General features: G+C 37.1%; 1 protein-coding gene across 8 annotated transcripts in view; it reads right to left on the bottom strand.

Moving 5' to 3' along the window:
* LOC113049591 (spectrin beta chain, non-erythrocytic 1-like) overlaps nucleotides 1-27,301 on the bottom strand; it is a 72,721-nt gene that overhangs the window by 38,668 nt on the left and 6,752 nt on the right. For 3 of the 8 annotated variants that reach the window (XM_026212057.1, XM_026212056.1, XM_026212058.1), the window contains one exon: nucleotides 11,270-11,454. In XM_026212057.1, the coding sequence (XP_026067842.1) occupies nucleotides 11,270-11,426 (157 nt within the window). In that variant the 5' untranslated portion in view covers nucleotides 11,427-11,454. Of the gene's footprint in view, nucleotides 1-6,374; nucleotides 7,094-11,269; nucleotides 11,455-12,378; nucleotides 12,404-27,301 lie in introns of those variants that run through there. The other 5 variants (XM_026212061.1, XM_026212063.1, XM_026212060.1 and 2 more) reach the window with 3 other exon arrangements.

The raw sequence follows: 27,301 nt of genomic DNA, 5'->3' as shown, positions 1-27,301 counted from the left end.
CCTTGTTTCCCCCTAACATCAGCCTTTCTGCAAGGCTTTTATGCAGCAATGTTAATAAGACGTTATCCAACTGTTAACTTACACATTCTTAAAGGAACTCAGCTTATGCAGGCCCACAAAGAGGAAAAAAAACTTGCACAGCCCCATTCTTACATACGCTCACATACACAGAGGGGTGAAAATGACATGTTCAGAGTTATTTCTGATGTCTGGAGAATGCAAGTGACACTGGAGGACAGAGAACAGAACAGTGTTAACAGGACATGGACTCGGAACAAGATGTCCACAGACACTCAAAATTATATTTTTACCCAAATTTGACTACATCAGTACACATCCTCGACTCAACACTTCATACTATCATTGGCAGACATTATGGAGACCTACTGCTTTTTTTCCTTTTGAAAAACTGAAAGACACTTAGACATCTTTAATTTTCACCCTTCACCATCTTACCAATGGGATTGGTTTTCCAAAAGACATAAAAAAAATGTCAGCAACTTAAAATTTTCTTTCTACATGGAATACAATACCATGCAGTAACTTATTTCGAGCAGAAAGCTAACATAAAGCAGCATGAGGCACAATGAAAATGCACAGTATTAAGCAATGGTATTTTAACTGCTGCTGAATACTTCAGAACATTTACACTTAAGCAATGGTCAAAATGAGAACTATTTAGGGCCCACATTACAGACATTCCTAAAAAATCTAAATACTGTCATCATTTACTCACTACCATGTTGTTTGAGAACTGTTTGACTTTCTTACTTCTCTGAAACATGAAAGAATACAGTTGAGAAATGCCGTTGTGTTTTTTGGCCCATACAATTGAAATCAATGGTGCCAAAACAGTTTGGTTATCAGCATTCTTATCTTTTTTAAATCTTCTTTTTAAGTTTCACAGAAGGAACTCTTAAAGGTTTGGAACAACATGAGGATGAGTAAACTATGACGGCATTAAACATTTTTGGGTGAACTCTCCCTTTAAGATTTTTGATTGTGTTGAGTTTGTATAATAGATCAGTTGTTTGGAGAAGACACATTTGGCCTGTTAAGCAATTATACTCATTCACAGTGTGAGATGATTGTGTGCTTGTGTTGTTTTCAGATGGATTCTGATAATGTAAATGAACCATAAAGTTAAGCACAATACAAATCCTAAATTTGACTGAAGAGTTTACTGAAGAGACTTAATGAAATGCTTCAGTACACATATGCTACATTTACAGAATTATGAAAGCAACTTTGACTCGCTACAGAACATGAATACCATATTTTCCAGCAGTCAACAGAAAACCTCAATGTACCTTAATTTGGTCAGCAGAAAATACCCAACCTACCATCTACATAACATAATGACTATAGCCAATGCAGTTATGATGCCTTCGAAACTAAAGGGATTTTCCCCCTCTAAAAATACACTAAAGGATGATTTAACCAAGACACAGAGTCCCTGCAGGTCAACAGAGTTTACTTTTGTGTGTTTAAAAATGACAAGAGGAAGTCAAGATACATGAATGACCACACTTCTGGGATCATACTACACTGTTTGTTTCTTTGGGTTTTAGAGGATCAGAGTTGAGATGTTTGAGAATTAAGTTGACTTGCGTGAAACAGAACATGCATGAACTAGCCCAAAACATCTCGGTAGCATTTCTAATAACAGTTGAAGAGCCATTAGCATGTGCTGCGGGCAAGAACACTTACTTCAGTAAAGCACAGACATACCAGCTGGAGCCAAACTTTCTTACATCCGAGAGTGTGCTGCTACTGTACAGATCCACACAAAATGTCCCTACCTGCCATGCATGGCTTATACAGTCAGCAGAGATTGTCATGGGTTTGCAAGGAGCAAGAAGATTCTGACTGTTAACTTTACAACTTATAGTAAAGCCTGTTTTTCTAACAAAACACATAAAACTAATTTTTTGCTAGATATTTTGCTAGAATTTCTCTTACTTTTTTTATTAAACAAAACTTACTTTTGAACATTAAAGCTTTGACATTTTTCACATATTTAAGATCAAGTGTCTTGCCAAACCACTTTACACACTTCCTCCAGTCCACATTTAAATGCGTAATCTAAACCAAAGTAAATTTCTCGTTTTTATTAGGCTTTGTGAACCTGTGCTTAACTTGCTTAACTTAAGTTGTTGTTAAAGTTTCTCTACACAATAAAACTAGCCTTTATTGGCCTTATTATCAAGTACTCTGTATTACTATTGGCTGAGGAGATCATTTAGTAGATAAACAAACCTGACTGCATACTCAAATCCACATATTCATGTACAATTATTCAAATACAGTGCCATTTATATACACACACACATCACAGTAAGAACATCTGGACAGCAGAAAAATGTGAAGGAAGGTTTTTTTTTTTTCCAGGAACAACTCACTGTGACTATCCCAAAATAAGTAAAATAAGATTTTGAAGAAATCGGTAACATCAACAGTGATAACAGGGAGAGTGAGAGAGTCTGCGGACTGCATTCAACAGACACTTCACCCCAATAATGTATATTCTGTCAACGTTTAATTAACTTGACAGTCTTTTTTTTTCTGCAAAATGGAATATTTTTAATGTTTCAAATATTTTTGTTTTTGCAATGAGAGTGAATGAAGTATGAAACAACACAGAAACCCCATTGACTTTCATTCCATGGACAAAATATATTTTATGTTCCACGGAAGAATGAATATTCAAATATTGAAAGTAAATATAGACAATTTTATTTTACTCTTGGGTGGAGAAAGAAAGATAAAGAAACAAAAGTAACATTCATATGTAAGAGCACCCAGGGATATAGCTCACAACTGATGGTATTCAGACAAATCTATATTATCTCATATGCTGATAAAGTAAATGTGGAAGTATGTGTGAGTTTCTGACTTTCTTCCCCCTTCACCCTTATCTGGTGGCTGTTAACATCCTTAACAGGCCTTTTTATTAAATACACTGACTTTTTTTTTTTTCTTTACCAAGGTGGTCTCAAATTCATGGCATCCTAGTAAATCTGTGCTTGTGTCTGTGTGTGTGTGTGTGTGAAGAATTTCTGTGCATCTCTGTAATGAGTAGGAAGGAGGAGTACATGTTTACCTCTTCAGGGTGACTGACACTAGGGTAGAAAACCTTTTGAACCTAAGCACACTCACAAACACACACTGCTAATCAGAGTTTTGAGAATGATTTGTTTATGCTTGCTGATGTTCTCCAGCTTCACACTCCTAAGGTCACCACACTTCTGCTCTGGGTCACCATTTCCGCCTGCTTCTGCTGCTTGGATCTTCGACGGGTATCACACCCACAGCCAATTACTCAGATTTGAAAAATATTTAATAGAAATATGTTATTATTTATAAAAAAGAAAAAAGAAATTAAAGATTTCCTGCAACTTTCTCACCTGCACTTATACACTGAATCAATCCATGTTTTTCCATGTAAAGTTTTTCACGTGATTATGCTAAATAAACAAAAAATGTGTAGGAGAAAGAAAAGGTGCTCTATTTTAAGGGTTCTGTATTTTAAAGGCTATTAAATACCTATAAATGTATATATAAAATGTATATATAAAACATCATTTTTTGCTTATAATAAAATAAATAACCCATATGCAAAATCCAATATTAATGTACAGTATATAAACAAAATATGTAGCCATTACCATAATGCAATCTGCATGTCAAATCCTTCACTTGCATTCTGTGTGGAAATCCGTTTACATTTTGACATCAAAACTGAAGAAAACTGACGGTTTCAAAATCTTTCTTGTGTCATCTAGCTTTCATAAGCTGATTTATCGGCATTATATTTTGCATTGCATTTACATTTTACACACTGAGTTCACAAAGAATGGGGGGATTTAAAAAAAGAATGTTTGTAATGGAGAACTGAAACACTGATTTATCCAAACGGTTTTGCAACGACAATGACACATTAAGTCCTTTAGGAGTGGCAACAACAACCTTGTGAGAAATGACTTATCCCATTCTAATCACTGCAGCACGCACAAACACCTGCATGCATGCAATATTACTTTGCTGCAGGGATTTATTTAAATTAAGATAATGAATTACAACCACAACAGAGAAACTGGTGCTGCATCAAAAACATCCATTGAGAAGAACCAGCCTGACCAAGCATAAAGACCATGTCTGAGCAAGCCCCCTGATACAACACACCTGTACTTCTGAAAAATGTTTCAAAAAAGTCAGCCTAAGGGTAACCTGACCGGAATTACCAGTGTGGGAGAACATGAGAAGAGGGGAGGATCACAGGCTGCTTGAGCAGAAATGATAAACGAGACTCTGTGAATGTGTGTCAAATGCTGGTATGCGCCAGATTTCATGATGAAACTACAGTAACCATTAACACATACTGTATGTGACATGCTGTTTTCTCTCTTACTTTTGAATCTCCATGTCTTCTACTGACTCTTTTCCATCAGAACACTATCATGTGTTATGCACAGAACATTGGTGTTTGACATCCATCCACTTGCAGTCTGTCTAAACCAGTGGTTTCCAACCAGAGAGCCAGGGCCCAATTGGAGCTACAGCAAACTTACAAGAAGGCCTCAAGATTACTTAATTTTTTCAAATAAAACAAATCAATCATTAATTGTCATTTCTTACTGAAATTTACTCCCTCTAGAACTTCTCATGATCTTGTGTAAATAAGTCAGCCTAATTTGAAAAAAGTTTGATTTAGGGATATATAAATATTTACATTCATTAACTCTTATAACTCCATAGGCATTTAAGAATATAAATAAATATTAAAGAAACAGCTTCTAAAATATTCTATTGGGTAGAAATTTGACATCCCTATCCAGCAATTCATGAACGACTTGAAAAATCACGTGGCAATATTGTTTTGAACAATGGTGAGCCTTGGAGTCAAAACAATTGAGAACTACTGGTCTAGAGCTTTCTTTGTAAGAATAACAAAACATGTCAAAGAAATTTGAATTAAAACATTTTAAACAGTTTGAAAAAACATGACTGGACTACTAGAGAATTTGCTTCTAGAAATCAGGTTTCATTTTAGGTATTTACTTGACACTCTAGAGGTGTGTGTGTGTTCATATTCAAGGCTTGTTTTTAAGATGTCATTCTTCCTTTACAATAGATAATGGCCCTGAAGAGTACAATGTTTGAGTCATTATCTCCCTGTTAACTGAGAAACACTCCCCGTGACCTCAAGCGCACACAAACACAGAAGATCAGATCTCACGTCATGTGGAGGGATTAGCAGAGTTCACACATGCTATGTAGCACCTCGTCTAAAAAGTGTGGTTTCAAAGAGGAAAAGAAAATACTAAATGAAAGATACACCCACGGAAAACAAACATCTTGAACGTTCTTCAGAATTAACTCTAAATGAATATACCCTAAATGAATTTTTATCCTTTCCAGTCCTATTATCCTCTGAACTCCCCCTTCTTTTCTTTTTCCCTTACCCTCTGTTCCTTTCCACTCCTTTCCCACCTATGATCCTCTCCCCTCTTATCCTCTCTCTCCTACACCTTTCCGTTCTGATCGTCCCTCACTCCTATTTTAACAGAGTGTAATTTGGATCTGGGGCAAAAGCCCTGCGGTACCTGAAATAAGGCCACTCTCCAGGAGACCGGCACAGGTCTCTGTGTCTCTCTCTCTAATGCACAGGCATAAAAATAAATCATTGTAGGCCTATTTTCTCAACAGAACCATCTTTGGGTGCAGAGAGAGAGAGATAAGAGGAACGCTGATTATTTCTGCAACTAAATTCATTAGCCTCTGCAAATGACTTTTTTTTTCTCCACCTAATTTTGACAGTTATAAATGTTGAAGTGTTGTTAATTTAAATGTCACACATTCATTTGAGAACTTGAACAGGTCAGCAAGACAGCTTAGTTCGAAATCTATTTAATGTACTGTTGAAGTGATTTCAGTACATTTCTAATGTTTTAACTTGAAAATTAAAAAATACTGTACTACAGTCCTAATCTATCTATCTTCAGCTGTTTTGAGAAATCATCTTCATGAAGATAGTTGTTCATAAGCAAATTAATATTCATGAGTTAACCCACCATCAATTAGTGATTTCACAACCAGCACATCTGTGCACAACCAACTTTTTAAAAATAAGTGACGCAAACGTTAATGGGGTCAGTCTGTCAGGGGAAATGTGACTTTCAGTTAGATCTGGATGAGGTCAAATGAACCTTTTTAAATGTGACATTCAAGGTTGTTGACTGTCACAGGGGATTTATAAAATGGTTCAAAAAACAAAAGACAAGTTATTTGACATGGTTTAAAGGTTAGCTGAGAGGCTGAGCTACTCAAGAAAAGAGAAAGAGAACGAGGTCGCAAAGAACAAACAGTCTTACCTTGCAGCTGTTTGAAACGGCCCTCCAGGATGTTGGAATATTGCACCTGGTTCACAAAGGCAGCTGGCGAGAGACATGGCTCATGTTCACGTGGATCAAAATCCATGTCTCTTCTCTTACACTGTAACACTCAGTTGCTTTCACTGGGAACAGTCGCTCCAACCCTGACTCTCAACTTTTATCCAAAACAAATCGATCACTCCACAATAGTAGAGTCAGGAGTCATAAGCATGGCATGTAAGGTAAAAAAAAACACAAAGCAGACCAAGAAAAAAAGCTGCCAAATGTTTAACTTTCCTCAAAAGTCCCAAAAAAACCTTGGGTTTAGAAACGGAAACTCTCCAGGTGAGCGCGTGTATCCGAGCGTTTCATCAGTGCATGCTAAACCGCGCCATTCTGCTTCATCCGTTTAAAAAAAAATCTTCCTTTAATGGACTCTCTCTCTCTCTTTCTTTTCTTTTTTTGCCAAAAAACGAAACCACATGCAGTTGAAGTGAAGAAAAGAGTATAGTAAAATCAACATGTTCTTCTTTCAGCGTTCTTCTCTTTAAACACAATCTTTTCTCAGTTCGATATCCTTCTTGCTCTCTCTCGGCCACTCGGATCAGACTGCGTGTGTCTGTGTGCACACGCACGCACACACACCTTGTTTGAGTAAGCTCGCAGAACTAGCTGTGCTCAGCTTCCTAAGTAAACAAAGCCTCCTACTCTCTCTCTCTCTCTCTTGGTTTCTGAGCTTTGGCATTTGCATAAGGTGTGTGTGGGAGGAGCAAATCTCAGGCTGAGCACGTGAGAAAGACAGACGGAGGGAGGGTGAGGAGGTATGGGCTGAACCATTTCTGAAGGTGGACAGGGGGTGGAGTAGAGTTCAAGAGATGGGTGGTTTCAAAGGAGAGATGGGTGTGTGGGACCAGCCCATGGAGGTAATCAGATTGTCAGCAGAAATCATGAGTTTGGGCTTATTTTAGGAGTGCCTAGATTTTTATGTTAGGTAATATTATGTTTTAGTGATTTCTGTGGGTGTTCAGCAGTTGTTAGACATTTAAAGGAGCAGTCCCAAAACCCAAAAATAAAAATTCTGTCATTAATTAGTCACCCTCGAGTCGTTCCAAACCCACAAGACTTTCGTTTATCTTCAGAACACAAATTAAGATATTTTTGATGCATTCCTTTTGGCTTGAACTGATTATAAAACTAAGAACATTATAAACTGTCTTAGGGGCGTTACATTTCCAACAAAGTGCTTGCCGTGTTTGACCAATCACAATGCACTAGGTCAGTTGGCCAATCAGAGCAGACTGTGCCTGTCAGAACGAGGGATGGCATAGAGGACATACATTAATGTACAGTATTTAAAAAAATAAAGTGTTTTTGAACATTAAAGCATGTCATTAAAACATATTCTGTAACACTAAATAATGATCTTTAAAAAAGCATCATATGACCCCTTTAAAATGTAATTATAATAAAATACACTTACTCATATTTTGTATTTTAAAATACTGTTACATGCATTTCATTACTCCCTGGCCCTGTTAGTACCCTTGCTGTCTATGGGAGGGTCAAAGAACTCTCAGAATGCATTAAAAATATCGTAATTTTTGTTCTGAAGATGAACGGTCGAACAGGTTTGGAATGACTTGAGGGTGAGTAATTAATGACAGAATTTTCATTTTTGGGTGAACTATACCTTTAACTTAATAACTCATGTCAAAAGTCCCTCTCTCTCTCTCTTTCTCAAGCACGCGCACAGATAAAATAAGACGTTAAGACAGGAAGGAAGTACTTGAGAAAGACTCAACAAGCGAGAGCTGTCTTTCTTCCTGTGCAAGTGTGTTTACCACCTCACACCCATAAACTGACAACATCAGCAGTGACAGAAAACTCATCTTATAATGCCTCCAAATGAATAAAAAAAACAATCTGTCATGTAAGTGCAGAATCTTAATCAAGAAAAAACCTTGAATAGAGCATTTCAAGCTTGCACAAATAGAACTGTAGGGCACACACTTTCACACATGCATTTCTTGTGTGTGCTGATTTTACAAGAGGAAGTGGTGTAATGAAGACCAAGTCCAATGGCAGGTTGTGCTGATTAGCAAATGTCACCAGCAATGATCATCAAAGAGTAGAGGTCACAGGTCACACTATGGCCAGAAGCACTAGGGCAACAGTCAGCCAGCGTGTCACTTGAAGAAAGCATTTTAATCAAAGCAGACTCCAAATTCACACAAAATGGGAAGGTGAGATGGAGGGAGACTGATAGTAAACAGAAAAATGAGTTCACTGTGCTACTGTATGTACAGTATGACTTGCATTTAACTTTAATAAAATGCTTTTATTAAACATGTTTATGTAATGAAAAAAGACAGAGCGTGAGATAGACAGAGGAGGACAGAAATGTCTGAGAACAGCTAAAGTTAACAGTGTATGGGTGTGAGATACATGAGCACTGGGTCTCTGAGACCCTCCTCTCTTCTGTCCTTCACGAGCTTCAAAAGATATTCTAACGCCGTATTATCAGTTTCCATTCCCCTACCAGCACATTCAGGAATAAACGTTTTGCCTTAAGTTTGTTGCGATTGATATGGTGGTTTTCACATGCTGGGTTCAATGCATAAAGACAACAGAAAGAACTAAACTTCTCTCAAGTGAAACAGTTATATAGACTGGCATGTGTTGCTATCAACTACATTAAGCTCCATGTAACGAATGTCTTTTTTCCAGCCATTAATTATTTTATTTATGATACATTTTACCTTTGAGAATTAGCCTTGATAGTTTTGTTAAATTTAATGAACTCCTGGGGACCATTTTGTCCCCAAAACACACACACTGCCCTGAAGATAAGGTTAGGCTCTTCTCAGTCCCACTACAATCCCAGCACACATTTGTGTGGGCATGTGGCTTTGGAACAAGCCATGTTTTACGTAATAATGTCACAAACACACATACATGTCAACTTGAATCACTTTCATTCAATATCCATTTAATATTCCTGCTAAAAAAATACATTTATAGTAGTTTATATTAGAATATATAAATAAAAAAACATTTCTCTGGATAAGTGTCATACATCATATAGTGCATTTTAAATGCATAACATTTACTATATAACAATATAGTATAATACTATAAAACAATAACAATTTACTATTACTAAAATATTGTAATATTTTATCTAGGCCTGTCGCGATAGTCGATAAATTAATTAATCGCACAATAAAAAAAAATGAGCTTGATAATATTTTCAGCCACAATACTTTTTTAAAATTTGTTTTAATAAAATGTAACGTGTCATGATGTGGGGTTAGTCTGGAGCGCAGACTGTGGACAGCTTGCGGTAGAAAACACTCTCTCCCATGGTACAGATGTCCCAGGAATAAAGAGATAACGTCTCGCTAGAGTGACCAGCTTTGGGAAGCGCCTTTCATGCTTTTGGATGTTTGTGTCTCAAGTGATATTGCATTGTACTTGAACTACTGCCTTTTTTTAATACCGCGTAGCATATTTTGCAAGTAACTTCGTTGCCCTTTCTGTCGAAATGGGCATTTAAAAAACATTTTTTAACTAAATGTGGTGCGGACAGGCCAGGAAAAAACGAGCGTGTCGCTTCCATTATGAGCTTGCATACCACATTTGAAATAACGAACGAGCACAAAAAAAAGACGTGATATATGAACGGTCCCTTCTTCGGTCAAAATGTTTACTTTCGGTTAACGGTTAGACGGTCAATATGAGCATCCCTAACGGGCATATAAACATAATATAACATACAAAATTAATACATTTTAAGCCACACAAAGTCAACATGTTGGTATTTCTTGCTCTGAATCTGCCATAAAATAAAATAAACGTTTATTGATCTTTGAAAAGGTGTACCTGCGTTATGCCATTATCAATATATTAGTTGAAACTGGTCTTAGAACGACCATATTATCGTTTATCGCGATAATTTCTTGGACAATTTATCGTCCAGCAAAATTTGTTATCATGACAGGCCTAATTTTATCTAGCTTAATACTATATTGATTTATATCAAAATAAAACAAAGATTAATATATTTTAAAAACTTACAATAACACTTTTATTTGTAATATCTGCAAATGTTAAAATGCTTCATATATTTTGTCATTTTGATCTATTGTTGCATGCAGACATTTGGTGAATCTTGATTTCACAAATACCCAGCCAGTGACATTCAATTCCCAGTATCCGGTGACATTCAAATAAACGCAACTTTTAAAATCATAAATTGATGCATCATGTGCTTCAAATTATGATAAACATGTCTAAAAAACATGACAACAACTAGCGTTAAAACACCCAACAGCAGCAGAAAGAGAAACAATAAAAGAGATACAGCGGGTCATAAATTTGACATTAGAAAAGCCCTGGAGATGAGAGAGAGTGAGAGAGTGTCACAATGTTAATAACAGCACTGGAAAAATGTGGATATCAAGTCATTGCTTGTCAGAAGATGGTATCTCACTGCACTTTAACACACACATCAACTGCTGTGTTACACACTGACATCTATAAATAGAACGTCTTCTAACAATGTAAAACCAGGTTCCATACTCAAAAACCATACTTGAAGCCTCTTTATTATTATAACTATATTATCATACAGTTCTCCAAGATCACTGCAAGAGAATGTTGAGGGTGCTTGTCTTAAAGTGGTTCAAGTGATTTTTTTTTTCACACCCTGCCTTATGCCACCCCCTACTGGACACAATCATAAGTGCAACCTGTTGAAAACTAACTGATAAAAGCAAGCATGCAAACAAACACACACACACACACACACACACACATTAAAACAAACAGGAAGCACACTGGTGCACAAACCAAACCTCCATTTGCACAAACTAGAATAAAAAAATGAAACTGACCTGCAAGAGCTTTAATGCGTGAACGCTCAAACAGACGTGCAGAACTGTTCTCATTATCCCACTCTGTTTCAGCTGCGAGGTCCCAGCGGTTGTTGATGTCGTTGTACTGCTGCTGGATCTCAACACTATCAAAATCAGTCGGTGATAGGGTGCTCATGGTCGCAGCTGGAAACTAAACAGCTGCCCTGGAAATCAGAGAGGAAGAAAAGTGAGATGACGACAAACAAGTCTCAAAAAATGTTAACAAGCAAAGGTGGAGGACAGGACATTGATCACATCCGCTACACCTTTTGCACGATTTTTCTTCAGGTTTATTCTGGTAAAGTGTTTCAAAATATAACATTGGGCGTGGGCGATATAACCAAAATCTTATATCACAATATGAATATCACGATAACAAAATACATCACAATGTAGTTTTAAAAAAAATATTAGAAAAAGGTTTTTGTTTTAAAATCTTTGATTCCATAGAATTTTCATAATCCTTATCACCAACGTCAATATCAAATTAATACAAGCCTAAAAAGAGACCAAAAAGGGACCAAAAAAAAAAAAACTAAAGTCGCAAGCAATAGTACAAAAACACCTACAATAAATAAATGCTGCATATATTGTGTAAATTATTCTTCACAATGTTAATTCTATCTATCTATCTAATTAACACTTGCATTTATAGATTCTATACATGTATATAAATATATCATTATTAATATTTTTTATTTATTCTTATTGAAGTTATAAAAGTGATTTATTCAAGAGCAGTGATAGATTTTCCTCTATATTATATATCCATTTTCTTTTTTAGCCGTTTACTCTCTCTTAAGACCTAAATCACTGTGTTTATGTGCATACTTGCAAAGACGAGGATTCTGAAGCATATAAGTGTTTATGTAAACTTTCAAAAATTTGCGCTCCTCTCACACAGAAACAGAGACGGTGCACATATATAGCTCTGTTGTTTGTTTCAACAGCTTAAAAATTGGTTGTTTTTAAAACTGCAGTGCTTCAAAAACGTGTGTCCATGCTACAGAACTAAGCACAGGAAGAAATAGTTAACACATGCAGATAAACTTAGATTAATTCAAATCTAAAACCAAAATACAGATTACATGAAATCCCTCGTGCCTTCCTTCAGGCTTCCTTCCTTCAATCCTTGGCGCTAATCCCACTAGAAAGATGAGTTCTTAGAGTCCAGAGATTCTGGAAGGAAAAAGAGAATTGCCTGTAGGACAAAGTTTATCCCATAAATATTTCACCGCTTTACAAACCTCCAGGGCCAAAAGAGAGGAATAGAGAGCAGTTAAAATGTTCATCCCTCACACACTATTCTACTTCCATTTTTTCTCTCTTTCACACTGAAACATACACCTGCACTCAAGGACACTGGACACTAAGGTGGTATGCATAGAAAACCATGAAACAATCAAGTCCAGCCAGAATATTTCTAAACCTTATCCTTTTGATGGGGAAAAGAGAAGAAAACACATAGGCTAGGTTCTAACATGGTGCTAACACCAAATCCAAACAACTAAGATACACTATCCTGTTCACTAAAATATGCTATTTGTATGATGTCTTTGTATGTCCACTATGTAGAACATTTCCAAATCAGTTCCTTGTAAGGTTTCATTTCATCTGACCTAAAAGGCAGCTGTCTATGTCGGTGGCAGACAGGCAGGCGGGTCAATAGGTTTTGAAAAAGAATCACTGTGCATGCCTCAGAGGCAATTGTGGTCTGTGTGCATGGCTATATGGTGATTGGTTTAATGGCCTAAATCAGGGGAGGTATAAGAGCATGTGTTTTTGGTCATGTGGTAGGGAACAGCTTGTGTAGTTCACATATCAGCGTGAGCGAGCATGTGTCTACTATATGTCTCCGATCCTTCTCAGCAGGGTCTATCTTAAATCCACTAGCCTCACCCTGGACATCACATCACGACAGCTCCATCAGTCATAAAGGGAGAGTGGGGGACTGGACTCTAGAGGATACAGAGTGTCTTTCAGGGACACACAAACAAAGGAACCCCAGGTGCTCATGATGGTGAAATCTGTATTCACTGATGACCTTACGAGGGAATGAGATTTACAGTGCACTACAGTGATTTATAGACCTGGATTTATAGACCTGGTTTCATGTATTTTAGTTAACATTTGGAATGGAATATACTAGACAAAAAAATCTGGAAATGCCAAATGTTTCCCTCAAATTGTTTGATTGGGATATTTCCTATGTATGAGGACTTGCTGGAGTGTTCAGCAAACCTGTCACTGCTGCTAATGGCACAGAAACTACAGCTTTAAGAATACCAAACACATACTGTATGGAGGGGACAAGTGAAGCTGATCTAATGACTGCCACCAAGATAAATGTAATACTGTAAATATAGGGAAATAACACACTAACACCACTCAGACTCAAAGGTTAAATGAGTAATAGACAAAGTCAGAAAGATAGAACGATAGGCTATATAGAAACAGGTGTATGTGATATAGCAGAATGAATGTGTGTGAGTGCTAGCTTGTGTGCACAAGGCACACAGAGAGAGATAAACCCATATTTTGGAGAGATCTCAACCCAAACAAAGAGAGAAGGAGGGCTGTTTCCAATCCCATTAGTGTGTAGATTAAGGAAGTGCTGAAAATAGAGACTGGACATGGAGCAGTTATCCTGGATTACACGCACACACTTAGGGCCCTATGATTTCCATGATGCAGAAAACGTGGACGGAATCGCGGAATCCAGTCATAAAAACGGAATTCACAGTTTTAAATGGAATTTCATGGAATCTGTCAAATTTTTAATTAATTAAAAGTAGGTAATTACACTTAAATGAAACTGCGATATGGACCAGTATCTGTAACTTAAGCCACAAAGTCAATTTAAATATGAATCCTGCATGTTCTGCGTGACTCTGTTAATGAATGGTGCAGACGTGACATTTCTTCCATGTTTTAATTTTAAAGGGGTCATATGGTGCGCTTTCAATGTTTCCTTTCTCTTTGGAGTGTTACAAGCTCTTGGTACATGGAGAAGATCTGTAAAGTTGCAAAGACTAAAGTCCAAAGATATCTTTATCAAAAGTTAAGACTCTACCAAAACCCCTTAAAACGTCTCATTCAAACACGCCCCCACATCTATGTCACTATGTGGAAATATTTGCGTAATGCCACCAAAATATTCACGCAAAGAAAGAAGGCGTGGTTTCAGTAACCGCAGTTAACGTTGAAGCAGCCATGCCAGGGAGATGACGTGTGTATCTAGGCGAAAGAGTGAAAGAGAGAGGGGGTCACACAGTGGAGTCAGCGGTTTTAACTGTCCATTGCTTGTGTACTGCAAACACATACGAGCTTCATCACTGTGTCTGTCACGCCACTTTGTTCCCCTTTGGGCTTGAACTGATAAAACTAAGGACATTATTAACGGTCTTTACATTTATTTAAAAAGATTAAGCTTGCGATTATGGAAAGGGGAATTATATTTTTTGACGAGTGCTTGCGGTGTTCGGCCAATCACAATGCACTGGGTCAGTTGGACAATCAGGGTTGACTGCACTTGTCAGAAGGAGGGACTTTGTAGAAAACTACACGTTTGAGAGAGGCGGGGCATAGAAGACCTACAATAATGTACAGTTTTTGAAAAATAATGTGTTTTTTGAACATTAAAGCATGTCAACATATTCTGTTACACCAAATACATACAATAATGATCTTTAAAAAAAAGCATCATATGACCCCTTTAATAGTAAATCAAAAAAATGAATTTAGTTGTTTTATGCATTCAAATAATTAGACATGCTAAAAAAAGAATTTGGTAACAATAAAAAAATATGGTGAGAAAAATTAAAACGTCATAGGGCCCTAAATATGTAATTTTTGTTCAACTTTTATTAAACTGATGTGAAAATGTATAAGTTTCATGGTTTTAATTAATTAGACTTGCTTTTTGATCAATTAATAAACTTTAATTTAAAATTAAAACTAAAAACTAAAATTTAGTTGAGAAAAATTAAAACAGAAAAAAACAGAAACCAGAAAAATGGAAATGGAAATAACGGAATTTGGAAAAAAATAAAACGGAATTTAGGAACAAATAAAAAGGATTTCATAGGGCCATACTCACCACTCTAGCGCCTCTGTAACTGACAAAACATTCAGACATCTCCTCTGTCAAATATCTATCAGACAGGTTCCTAAAATCAGCACTTTGATTTGCTTAGCTCTCAGCCGCAGTTTTATAACACCATTGACCATGCTTTATGTTACTGTGCTTCAATGAAACTGGGTTTCATACATTATTCTGTTTCAGGTTGTTCAGAATGTACAGCTAGTCACACTAAAGAATGAAACCCTGACTGACAAAACATTGTTGAGATGTTTTAGCATCCTGATTCAAAAATTCTGAGTTAATTTATGCATAACAGCCTTTCTTCAGACATAATACAGTTTCAATTATCATATCTCGGCATATGGCAAATTCCTGCAGAATAAAAACAACAACATATAATTTTCTTTGTTGCCTGACTGTAGCTCTTATTCATTAAAGCATTTGTCTTCATGTAAATGGAAATTTAAGTAATACGTCAGTCAAAAACAAACATTCTAATCCAAACCGGTTTAATTTTCCTCAGTCTATGAAGCAAATAATTAGGTGTTAGGCAGAATATCCAAAATGCAATTTCTATACAATGAAAACGTAAGGTGATTTATACTGCTAGGAGCCAAAAAGGACAAAAAGTAGCATAAATGAAGGACTTTTTGTTGGTCAGAAAATGATTCAAGCCTGTACCTTATCAAGATCCTCGTGTTGAGGTAACAATAGATAAAAGTCCTTAGTCCCAGGACAGAAATGGCAGGTCAGTCAACCATTCTGTGCATGCATATACCCAAACACACACACACACACACAGACAGAAAAACTCCCCTGAGAACAGGGACTCAGGTGCAGCCATTCCAGACAAAACAGTTCCCTCCTCCCAAATCTCTTTAACCTGCTCTACTGTTCATCTTCAAAAAGCTGCTTGAAGGGTGCTGAGCAGTTTTAAAATCACTCACAATAATCCCAGTCTGGTTTGGTGGGGCTGGGGTGGGGTGGGGGAGGATCAGACAAATATACCAATCCAGCCCATGACACTGTGTGTCTGTGAAGAAGGGGATAAATAGGTCTATAGTAGTGAAAAGAGAAAGGTAGAAAAGACATGAACAAAAAGACACTAACAGTGTCCTAAAAATCCAATGAACCACTCCAGTCCAGCATCTTGTTTTTTTTACACATTAATGGCACTATCAGTGATCTTGAAACTATGGTAGTGGAAAATGCATTTCTGAAAAAAAAAAAAAACCTTAAATTCTAAATAAACAACTCATCCTAATGTAATTAGGCTACTGTAATTGTTAAACATAAATAACGCATGCATGTCAAACAAAGCACAAAATGGTATTTGTCAAACATCAAATAAAGTCTAAATCACAAAATCCGACATTGATCAAAAACAGCCTTTTTAACTGGACCATTGGAATAAAAAAAATAATAATTCACATCACAGCTCAGAACAGAAATGTGTGTTTATGCCTTTAGTCTAGGCTGCAGAACATCCTGCCCTTTCATTAACATTTAATCATTTAAACTGCTTTGCTGCTTATTTGCCAAGAAGTACAGTTTATTGGAGCAGAACTCCAATAAGAATAACTGAGAACTGCATGCAAAGTCATCAATATGATATTGATATTCTGACATTAGACCACATCTGGAATATGACATCACTCTCACACTAAATTTAGACAGGTAATGAGTACAAAAAACACCTAATTATATTTCTAAAAACTATTTGCCGCCAGTAGCTTGCAACTCTGGCATTTGAATATTTTCATTTATGTGTATCTAACTAAAAGTATCAGCAAATTGCATTTTAATGGGCATTTCAATTCCGTTTACACACACAAAAAAAGAAACAAGAGACAGATGCTCAGGCTTGGTCATTCTAATTGTCTATTAGATTCCTTCTACTATAGACAAGACGACAAAAGAAGGAGAGGAAATCAATAAAGTTTTAAGGGCAAGTAGGCCTATGTGTGTGACTGCTCCTCCTGCACAGAGTATGCCTGCAGGGTCCAGACTAAACACGACACACACTTAGGCCTTTGTTAGAGCATCTATCTTTTCAGATGGGTATTCGCCACTAAGAAAAGAATTCACACTCAATGACAAATGGTGTTGCTATAACTGTATTTTACTAGTATCGTACATAAGAGAAGAGGAAAATGTAACCCCTACTCAACTGCGCTGTCCTCATTTTTGCCAATGACTGTCTAATGTAAAATATTACCAAAAGAGCCCTGTAGAATATGACTGGCAGCAATATAGGGATATAGGGCTGAAAAAAAAAAAAAAAAGTCGAAAAAAAAAAAAATCGGTGAATCGATGCATCGCAATTCTCTCTCTAACAATACTGGTTACATTCTGAGAATTTCAGAATCGATTCTGAGCTTAGTTTTTAACCAGATGCGCAATGATGCTGAGTTTGCTTTAGAAACGCCCGTACCCTGCTTGCTTCCAATTCCTCACACACATACACCACTCGAACCTTCCGTAAAAGAATCTTTCATAAAAGTTTGGAAAGGTTGAAGCGAATTACAAGGACATTCATAGACTTCATTGCACAGGATGCGCTGTGAAAGACGTACACTTTGTTTGATGTAACACTAAGTTCTCGCCCATCTGTATTTTCCTTACAAATGCTCTACGAATTCATTATTTACATGGTAAGGAATGCAGTGGACTTATACATTTAAAATATGAACCTCACTAACAGAAGGCTGCTTTCAATTTCAAAAGCTGACGCACTTTGTTTGTGAAGACTGCCCGAACATGCGGCTGTGCGCGCAAAATTTATGCAAACAGTCAGTCATTAGGGTTGCCACCCTGTCCCTTAAAATATGGAATTGTCCCATATTTAATGCTAAAGGACCAACAAATATTTGAATGAATAAGAATTTTGCACTGTTTATAATACTAATAGCAATTATAATGAAATAAATTTCATAAGAAGTTGTCTAAAAGAGAAGCCCATTTGCACAATTTTGGCGTTCCATGGTTAGGGGTTGTTTTCTTCCCATTCTTCCATTTCTGCCTTGTCATTTGTACTTATTCAGTGTAAAAATGCTGCCATCTTAAATTACATTCAAATTAGAATTGACTACTCCTGAGTTTGAGATTAAATGACTCCTGACTCAATTAATCAATAGCGAATCAGATGTTTGTTGTTGTGTGCAGAGAGGGCAATGCAATAGACAGCTTCTGAATAGAGGAACAGGAAACTCTTTCTCTTCTCTAAAGATATAATTAACTAACACCTACTCACCAGATGAAATCTGATAAAGTTTCCTTGTCTGTTGCCAATGGCTACTAGATTTTTTTGCAATTGTGGCCATTTTAGTGTAGAGCTCTGTGCAGATGAGATAATTTAATTATGTTATTTCATAACAGCTTACAGTTATGTGTTATCACAATATTCTAATTAAACTTTATTTTATTCTTTTTACTTTTTAAATCATATGCTCACACACAATTGGACCTAAGAGCACCAACATCACCACGTAACAGCCTTTATTTTTGAGTGGAAAATAATTTCTTCACAGCCTTACCTTCATTACTTTAACTTTCCTTTCACTGGGTCTCAGCTGGCTGATCTGTTTTTGGCTGCACACTTTTAATAAAAGAGATTGAATAAGAGACCACATGCCTCCTGGGCATTGTGTGTGTGTGCGCGCGCGAGTTCTTCTGTTGTCCTCCTCTTGATGGTCTTTCATATTGGCACCTATACTGCCACAGAAATGGCCTCTATTTTCTTCCTGTTTGTGTCCTCTTTCTCTCGTAATTGAGTACCGCTAGAGTACATGATCATTGCACTGACTGAATGTATATGAAAAGAGAGAGAGAAAAAAAATCACTCCTATTCACATGCACACCACCATTCTCCTATGTAAATGCATGTTCTGCAGACCCTGTTATGTAATTCTGGTTTTAGTTTGTCAGTACTCTAATGTGTGATCTAAGTAGGCATGGGCCGATTACCGGTTTCAAGGCATACCACGATTTGAAAATTTCACAGTTTAAAAACCACTACTATTTTCCATTTTACGGTTCCTGCGGTATGTGCCGTTTTCCATGTCTCCTCAATGACTGAAGGAGTAGGAATCCCTCAGGGCAATGTGCAGTGTAGAGAGTAACACTGACCCTTCCTCCTCCTGTTGTGAGCAAGTCACATGTGTGTAGGATGGACAGACATAAGGCCCGGGTACACTTCACATTCAGCGTTCCTTTCAGTCTCGCGCACAGCCGCGTCCTCACAGCTTTCAAAAGTATATACTAAACCGCAGATGAGTGCGGCTGGATGAGCTCACATACTCAGTACCACGGGGTGCGCGGCTGTCCGCGAGCCCTCTTGATGATGAAAATAACTTAATGCCGTCAGTGCATGGACAGCCGAAAAATACTTTATGTGATCGGCAACCGGACGTTTTTTGCCTTATCGCAACTCTCTGTTCTGGACTTGCACAAACATTGCAATGTTATCATTTTCCAAATAGTGATTTATGTGAAAATATGAACTATTGAAAGGTCTATATGAATGGTCTACATGAGGGTCTACATGACTGTATATTGGTCTATATTGAGCGTCTATATAAATGTATTTCTGAGGGGAGCTGACTGTCTTCTGAAAAGTTTACGTGGTATAATTTCAAAAAGCTTGTCAGAACATTCTGTTTTTGCTTCAAATTGGATTATTAAATAAATTATGAGTATGATTATTATTATTATGATATGTATATGAATTATATAACTAAAAATTAATAACTATAATTACAGATTTAGGTTAAATAAAGATGTCAGTCTTTATTTTTAGGAAACAAATCAAAGAAAAAAAAACTAATTCTACTGTTTCTAATATTCGATATGTTGCTCAAAATCAAAAAATAGTGTCCAGTAGGGCTGCACGATATTGGGAAAAAATTACATTGTGATATTTTAATTTTCATTTAACAATGAAGGCTATAGCCTAAATGTTGAAATTAACAATGTTGTAGAAGTGCAGTTTAATAATAGTAAATGTTAATGTAGTTAAAGAGTTTAATAAATAGAACAATACTGTAAAGTGTTACAGATTTTTTTTATACACCAATTCGACCGCTGTCGTGCGCTCTCTCTCTCGCTCTCTCCTCGTTCTTATATGTGCCCTGTTAAACTGACAGGACTTAAAAACACATGCAAATGATAAACTTTCACTATGATGGTTAAGCTGTGCAATTAATCCGCGAATCACATTCGTCAAGGGCCGGGGAACAACTGGCCTGTACGGTTCATGAATAACGGATCAACTACAACAGCCTACATCGCACATCCTGAGTTGTGACTATTGTGGATTCGTACATTGCAATATCGATGCTTAAACGACACATCGTGCAGCCCAAGTGTCAAGCAGAATTTTTTTTCCCAGTCATTTAAAAATAACATACTTCAGAGCTGTAACAACAATACTGTGATAATGTGACACCGTGATATTTTTGCTTAAGGTTATCATACCATCAAAATCTCATACCAGCCTATGCCTAGATCTGAGTTCAGTAAAACTGATCAGTTAACTATCATTTTCACAATCCACACAACACCACCACAATGAGATTATGCAGCACCTAAAAATAGGGCTCCAGACTAACATTTGTAAGCAGTGGCACGAACGGCAATAATTCTACAGATGGTGGCACCAGCAGCAGATTTGGTAGCGCTGGGGGAGGTGTGCGTTGTTTTTTTTTTTTAATACAGTACAGTTACAGCAGTATTTCCACGTGAGCCAGGTACGGCATGGCACAATTGCAAATCGTTCTCAGCCCAGAATTCTCGGCAGTGCTGTTAGAGTGCGTGAAGTCACCACTTTCTGTTTCCATTCTCTGAGCATACAAGTCCTTGTGAGGCTGGCTGCTTCCGGCTTGAGCTGTTCTGTAGTTTATTAAAAGTTTAATAATTCCAAGTTTAATGTCCATATTGCACCAAATTGCAGCACTTCACTCCCTTTGGTCCACAGCAACACACCCGCCACGTTGACTGGATGAACGGTTCTCGACATAAAATTATACATTGCATATAAAAATGCAAACAGACACGCAGAGATTCCTGCGTTTATTAGAGAGAAGAATATGTTTAGCCTCTTCCTCCGAAGCTTCGAATATTCGGTGTTGATTACAACCAAAGCTTCGAAGCTCAAAAAATGGTATTCGGACCAGCCCTATCACGTATATGCACACTCAGATTTGCTGTAATAAGATTAGTCTGCCTCGCGCTCACTAACACACACTGACCCTGTTAGAACGGGAGTATTATCACACAACACTGTAGACACAGACAAATTCCTCTTACTGCCTGAGCAAGTAAATCAAGAGCAGATGAGATGCTTTCATCCTGCTGATGTCTGATCAGAGCACTGTGCTAAACCACACACAATATCAGCAACATTTCAGCCCCCTCCGAACATTAGTGGTCCTTTTCAGAGCAACTTAAATGAGATAATGATTTGAACTGTGCCCTTGAGAGCTGACATGGACTGTAGTCAGCCCCTGTCAAATGGTATGATGTGATGTATTTGCACTACTACAACCTGGAACAGCCAAGAAAATTGATCTTCATAATAGGTTTGCCCTTACCTAAACTGAAACCAGCACCCACCATGTAAAAAACCTAGATTCTTACCCACTAGGGTTTACAAAGACATCTTCATGATAAAAGTAGGTCCATTTAAAGCAGTGGTCATGGCCATAATAAGAATATGATAATTGCAGAATTTGATCAAAAGTTAACAACCCATCAACAATATCAAGGGACAATATTTTTTCTTCCTTTTTTTGCTTATTTATCAAGGTTTCAGTGGCCACTGGGCACATTCCAGCTGGTCTCAGCTATATACAGCACACCCACAGACATTCAGAGACCATCTGATGCATACTGCACACAAAATGACTACAGGGTACAATGTTAACAGGCTGCAATGAGTGCATCAGAGAAAAGAGAAAAAAGAAAAAGAAAGAGAAAAAAACACCTATTATTAGGATTTGACTAGTTTTGTAAGTTTTATAGCCTTGAATATTTGAAAAATACCAGAAATGCAACAATATAAAAATTCTGAACAATACAAACAAGATTATTATTATTTTTGTTAGCAAATAAAGTAGATATTATATATAAATAATCCCTCATATATACAAACATTTAATTTCTCTAGAAATTCTGATTTTACCAGCTCCTTGTTGAGAAAGATAATGTAGGTCAAAATTGCGAGTCAGTGCCAAAAAGAATGTCTGTGTGCATGCAGCGTGAGCTAGTGACTAAACGTGTGTGCGTGAGGTACACTGAAGACAATGTGCAATGATAACCTACCAGCAATGTTAAGATTATTTTAATATATTAGAATGAGTACATTACAATATAAATTTATTAGAAGGAGTACATTATTATTTATGGGCTTAAAAAACAAGATGCAAACAATCAAAATATTGTACCTGACAGGTAGTGCACGATGTAAACATAAAACATATGTCATTACCTATATTGTATTATGCACTGAACAAAAAAAATGCAACTACACATTTTCCAGTTTACGAAACCCTTTGAGTCTCCAAAACAAAACAAAAAATTATATTTTCTTGAAACTACACAAAAAACCTTTTAAAGACAAACAAATTTACCCCAACTAGTCAAACACAGTTGTCTGAACAAAGAATTTCATATTTTCGAAATGTTAAGGCTTTGTGAGTTCTAGGGCTGTCAAAAAATTTTGAATTTCCAATATTCGTCGAATAAAATAAAAAAAAATCCACATTTGAATGCTAAGATGTTGCATTCAAATTTTAGATGTCCGTTAAGGAGGCAGCTTCGGGCCCGCCTCGGGTATACTTCACATTCCACGTTTTGTTCCGCCTCACACACAGCCTCATCGGCACAGCTTTCAGAAGGCAGACGAGCTCAACAAGCAGTACCACTTCTGTCATCATTCACCTCGTGCGTGCGCTATTGATAGCAGCGCACCCCGTCCGCCTGAAGGCACCTTTTTGAGACCGCGAGGACGGATGCGCAAGCTGTCTGCGAGCCCTCTTGATGGCGAAAATCACATAATGCGGACGGTGCGAAGATGCGGATGGTCAAATTATACTTTTTATAAAGTATATACTTTATCAGTGGCGCATGAGATGCGATGACAATATAAAAATGTTATTGCATTATAATGTTTTTGTCATCATATACAGTTGAAGCAACTAGATGCAGCGCTGCTGTATGGAGACAAAAGAGTATCAATAAAGATAAATGCACACACTACATTCACATATGCACACATAGGATTCATACATGCACACACATAATTCATAAACACACACACAGGATACACAAATGCACACACAAAATTTAAAAAGCACAGAAGATTCACAAATGCTTACAAAATTCAGAAATGCACACAAAATTCAGAAATGCACACACAATTCAGAAATGCAAACAACATTTACAAATGCACTCAAGATTCACAAATGCACAGGACAAGATTCACAAATGTATTTCTGATGCACACACACATATATCTTGATTTACAAACTGCATGCGGTCTGTGAACTTCACTGCATTTGTGTGTGAATTTTGAGACTCCTCTGACTTGGCTCGACACACAAATGCCTTTTTTAAACAGGGAATGATCTGCAACCAATCAGATATCTCCCTTGTTTGAGCCAATCACAAGAATGCACCCCACGTGGGGGATTGTTTAGTTATAAGCCAATCAGCGAACAGCGACTCACATTCCTCAGCGAATGATTCTCTTACCTCACGCAGCCGGCGACCAACTTTGCGCAGCAGGAGACTCACTTTCCGCAGCCAGAGATTCACCTTCCTCTCGCAGCGAACGACTCACTTTCCTCACGAGTCACGCAGCGAGCGACTCACTTTCCTCACGCAGCGAACGACTCACATTTCTCACAAGTCACGCAGCGAGCGACTCACTTTCCTCACGAGTCACGCAGCGAGTGACTCACTTTCCTCAGCGAACGATTCACTTTCCTCACCCAGCGAGGTTGAGCGAATGATTCCCTTTCTTCACGCAGCGGCGACTCACTTTGCACAGCCGGAGAGTCACTTTCCTCTCTCAGCGGACCACTGATTTTTTCTTCATGTAGGGACCGAATATTATAATTAAAGTGACTTCTATATTGCATCCAAAATTATATTTAGATATATTTAAAATATAAAAAAAAAAGTGTAATAATGTTTTTTTTACTTTCATTAAAATATTTCAATAAAATGAAATAATTGCCTATTGCAAATTTATGAATCCATGGCTAACTTTTGTTCTGCAGTCACAGTCTGGTAAATATGTATTGAGACATTTAAAAAATGTAAAAAATTAAAATTAAAATAAACCTGAATTGTAATCTAAACATCTGTATTTCCATACAATTTCATAAATAAGTAGGCTATAATATGCCGCACCACAGGCATATCGCGCTGTGTGAAAGCGTTCATGTGATTGGCTTATAAGTTAACAACCACGTGGAGTGCGTTCTTGTGATTGGCTAAAAGAAGGTAGGCATCTGATTGGTTGCTGATCATTCCATGCATTTGTGTGTCGAGCCAAGTCAGAGGAGTCTCAAAATTCACACACAAATGCAGTGAAGTTCACAGACCGCATTCAGTTTGTAAATCAAGATATATGTGTGTGCGCATCAGAAATACATTTGTGAATCTTGTTCTGTGCATTTGTGAATCTTGAGTGCATTTGTAAATGTTGTAAGCTGAATTGTGTGTGTATTTCTGAATTTTGTGTGCATTTGTGAATTTTGTGTGCATTTGTGTATCCTGTGTGTGTATTTATGAATCATGTGTGTGCATGTATGAATCCTGTGTGTGCATGTATGAATCCTGTGTGTGCATGTATGAATCCTGTGTGTGCATATGTGAATGTAGTGTGTGCATTTATCTTTATTGAGACTCTTTTGGCTCCATACTGCTGCAATGTTCAATCAAAATATTGCGGAAAGAGAGAATGTGGAGAAGATCTTGTTTATGTCAAAACTGGAACCAAGTCATTCACACAGAACGCATATTTCATGTATATTTTCTAGAGAGGGACATCTTCTATTACCGTTGCACTCGCGTCTCACACAATAGAGCCGCATGTTTAGAAAGCCATGTAAAATTAACCCTCTAAGAGCCAAAGTCGCAAAATTGCGACAAGACGTCATACTTAGTAAAATAGACTGTAGTTCCTTATATGGTGTATTATCTGATTTGTATTCCCTCTGCGCTGTGACATGCAATGAATGGGAGGAAGCATGCTCTCAAGAACTACGAACTGTGTCACATAGATACCTGATTGGGCAGATAGCTGGTCAACTGATCAAAAAATAGGCACATGTATTTTACTATGGCACAGTAATATAGTAATAATGTGCTGTGTGTGTGTGTCAGTGATGCGCGGGTTGATCCAAAATGAGCGGGTGCCTGCGGTCACCCGCGGTTGCCCGCGGTTACGAGTCATCCAAAAATATTTTTAATGATATTCGGGTCGCGGTCGGTCGGGTCGTTTGAAATATAGATGCCAATTAAACCTTTGTAATTAATATAGTACTAGACACAATTTTGAAATACATAGGCTAGTCCTACACTTTATTGGCTGAATAACTGGCGCGAATTCCTGACTAAATGTATAATCAAGTGAAACATTATGAAGTTTCAGTAACAATATACAATACTATACCATTCAAAAGCTTGATGTAAATAATATAAGTGTAACAAATAAATGTGACTGTAACAAATGTAATAATGCTGTTCTTTCAATTTATTCCCCCAATAAACCTGAAAAATATTCTCAACTCTCTTCAACATTAATTATAATAATAATAATAATGATGATAATGATGATAATAATAACAATAAATGTTTTTTTTTTTGTAGAAAATCAGATTAAGATAAAGATTTTCGTTTTCTATAAATTGTATCTTAATTTTGATCAATGTTTTATCAATCAATTGCTCGTATTTTATAAATAAGAAGCAAATATATAACAGACAATGTAATGAGGCGCCGGCAGGATCACTTGCATGTGACCTGGAGGGCGCCGAAACTCAGTGTGTGGCTCACGGATTTGAGAAATATAAGGCAATCTATTACAGAAAGCTTGAAATGTCTACTTTTAAATGAAAATATTAAAACCAATATAAATAGGCTACTCTCTGATTATGTAATCCATATGAAATGTGCATTTCTCTCTGCTCTGGCGTTCATGGCAAATCAGCATCGTCAACTTAATCTTTGCAGCGACACAGAAAACACTATTTTATTACTAAACAATTAAATGTCTCCTTGCATATTTTGGAACCAGCAGGCCATTCTGGGTTGAGCGAGACCCCACAGAATGAGCGAACGGAGCGTAATATATGGAGAAATAAGCAAACCCGAACCTCATGTCTGCTGAACAGAAACATAAAAATAGACATAGCCAGACTAGACTATTTTAGAACAAATGATGAGCTTATTGACGATTTTTTTTAATAATTCTTGACAAAAATAGAATATATTTTTATATATATATATTTTTTTTTTTTTTTGCCTAGTTCCTATGTCAATGGCCCAATGATGATATGATGAGCATTTACTACATTTTACAAATGCGGGTCAGGAAGCGGGTCGGGTACAATATTTTCTTTTCCTTTTTTTGCGGTCCAAGTTGCGGGCGGGTTAGTTGAAAATGTCGGTCGGGTGCGGGTTATTAATACATTGACCCGCGCATCACTGGTGTGTGTGTATTGCCTTGAGACTGTATTACAGAAAAGTATACTGCAAAAAAACTGTTAGATGTGATTCAGGAATCTCAGGTGTTTGAGTGGTTCCCTCCAGAGAGAACATGCAGATCTATGAACTCTGAGCTAGAAGAGGTGAAGTTCTAAATATAGTCTTCTCAACTAATACTGGGGACTGGACTAAAAAAGCCCTGTCTCTCTCCA

The sequence above is a fragment of the Carassius auratus genome, chromosome 30 (assembly GCF_003368295.1).
Source record: "Carassius auratus strain Wakin chromosome 30, ASM336829v1, whole genome shotgun sequence".
In the NCBI taxonomy this organism is placed as follows: domain Eukaryota; kingdom Metazoa; phylum Chordata; class Actinopteri; order Cypriniformes; family Cyprinidae; genus Carassius; species Carassius auratus.
This window is presented reverse-complemented; position numbering and strand designations above follow the sequence as displayed.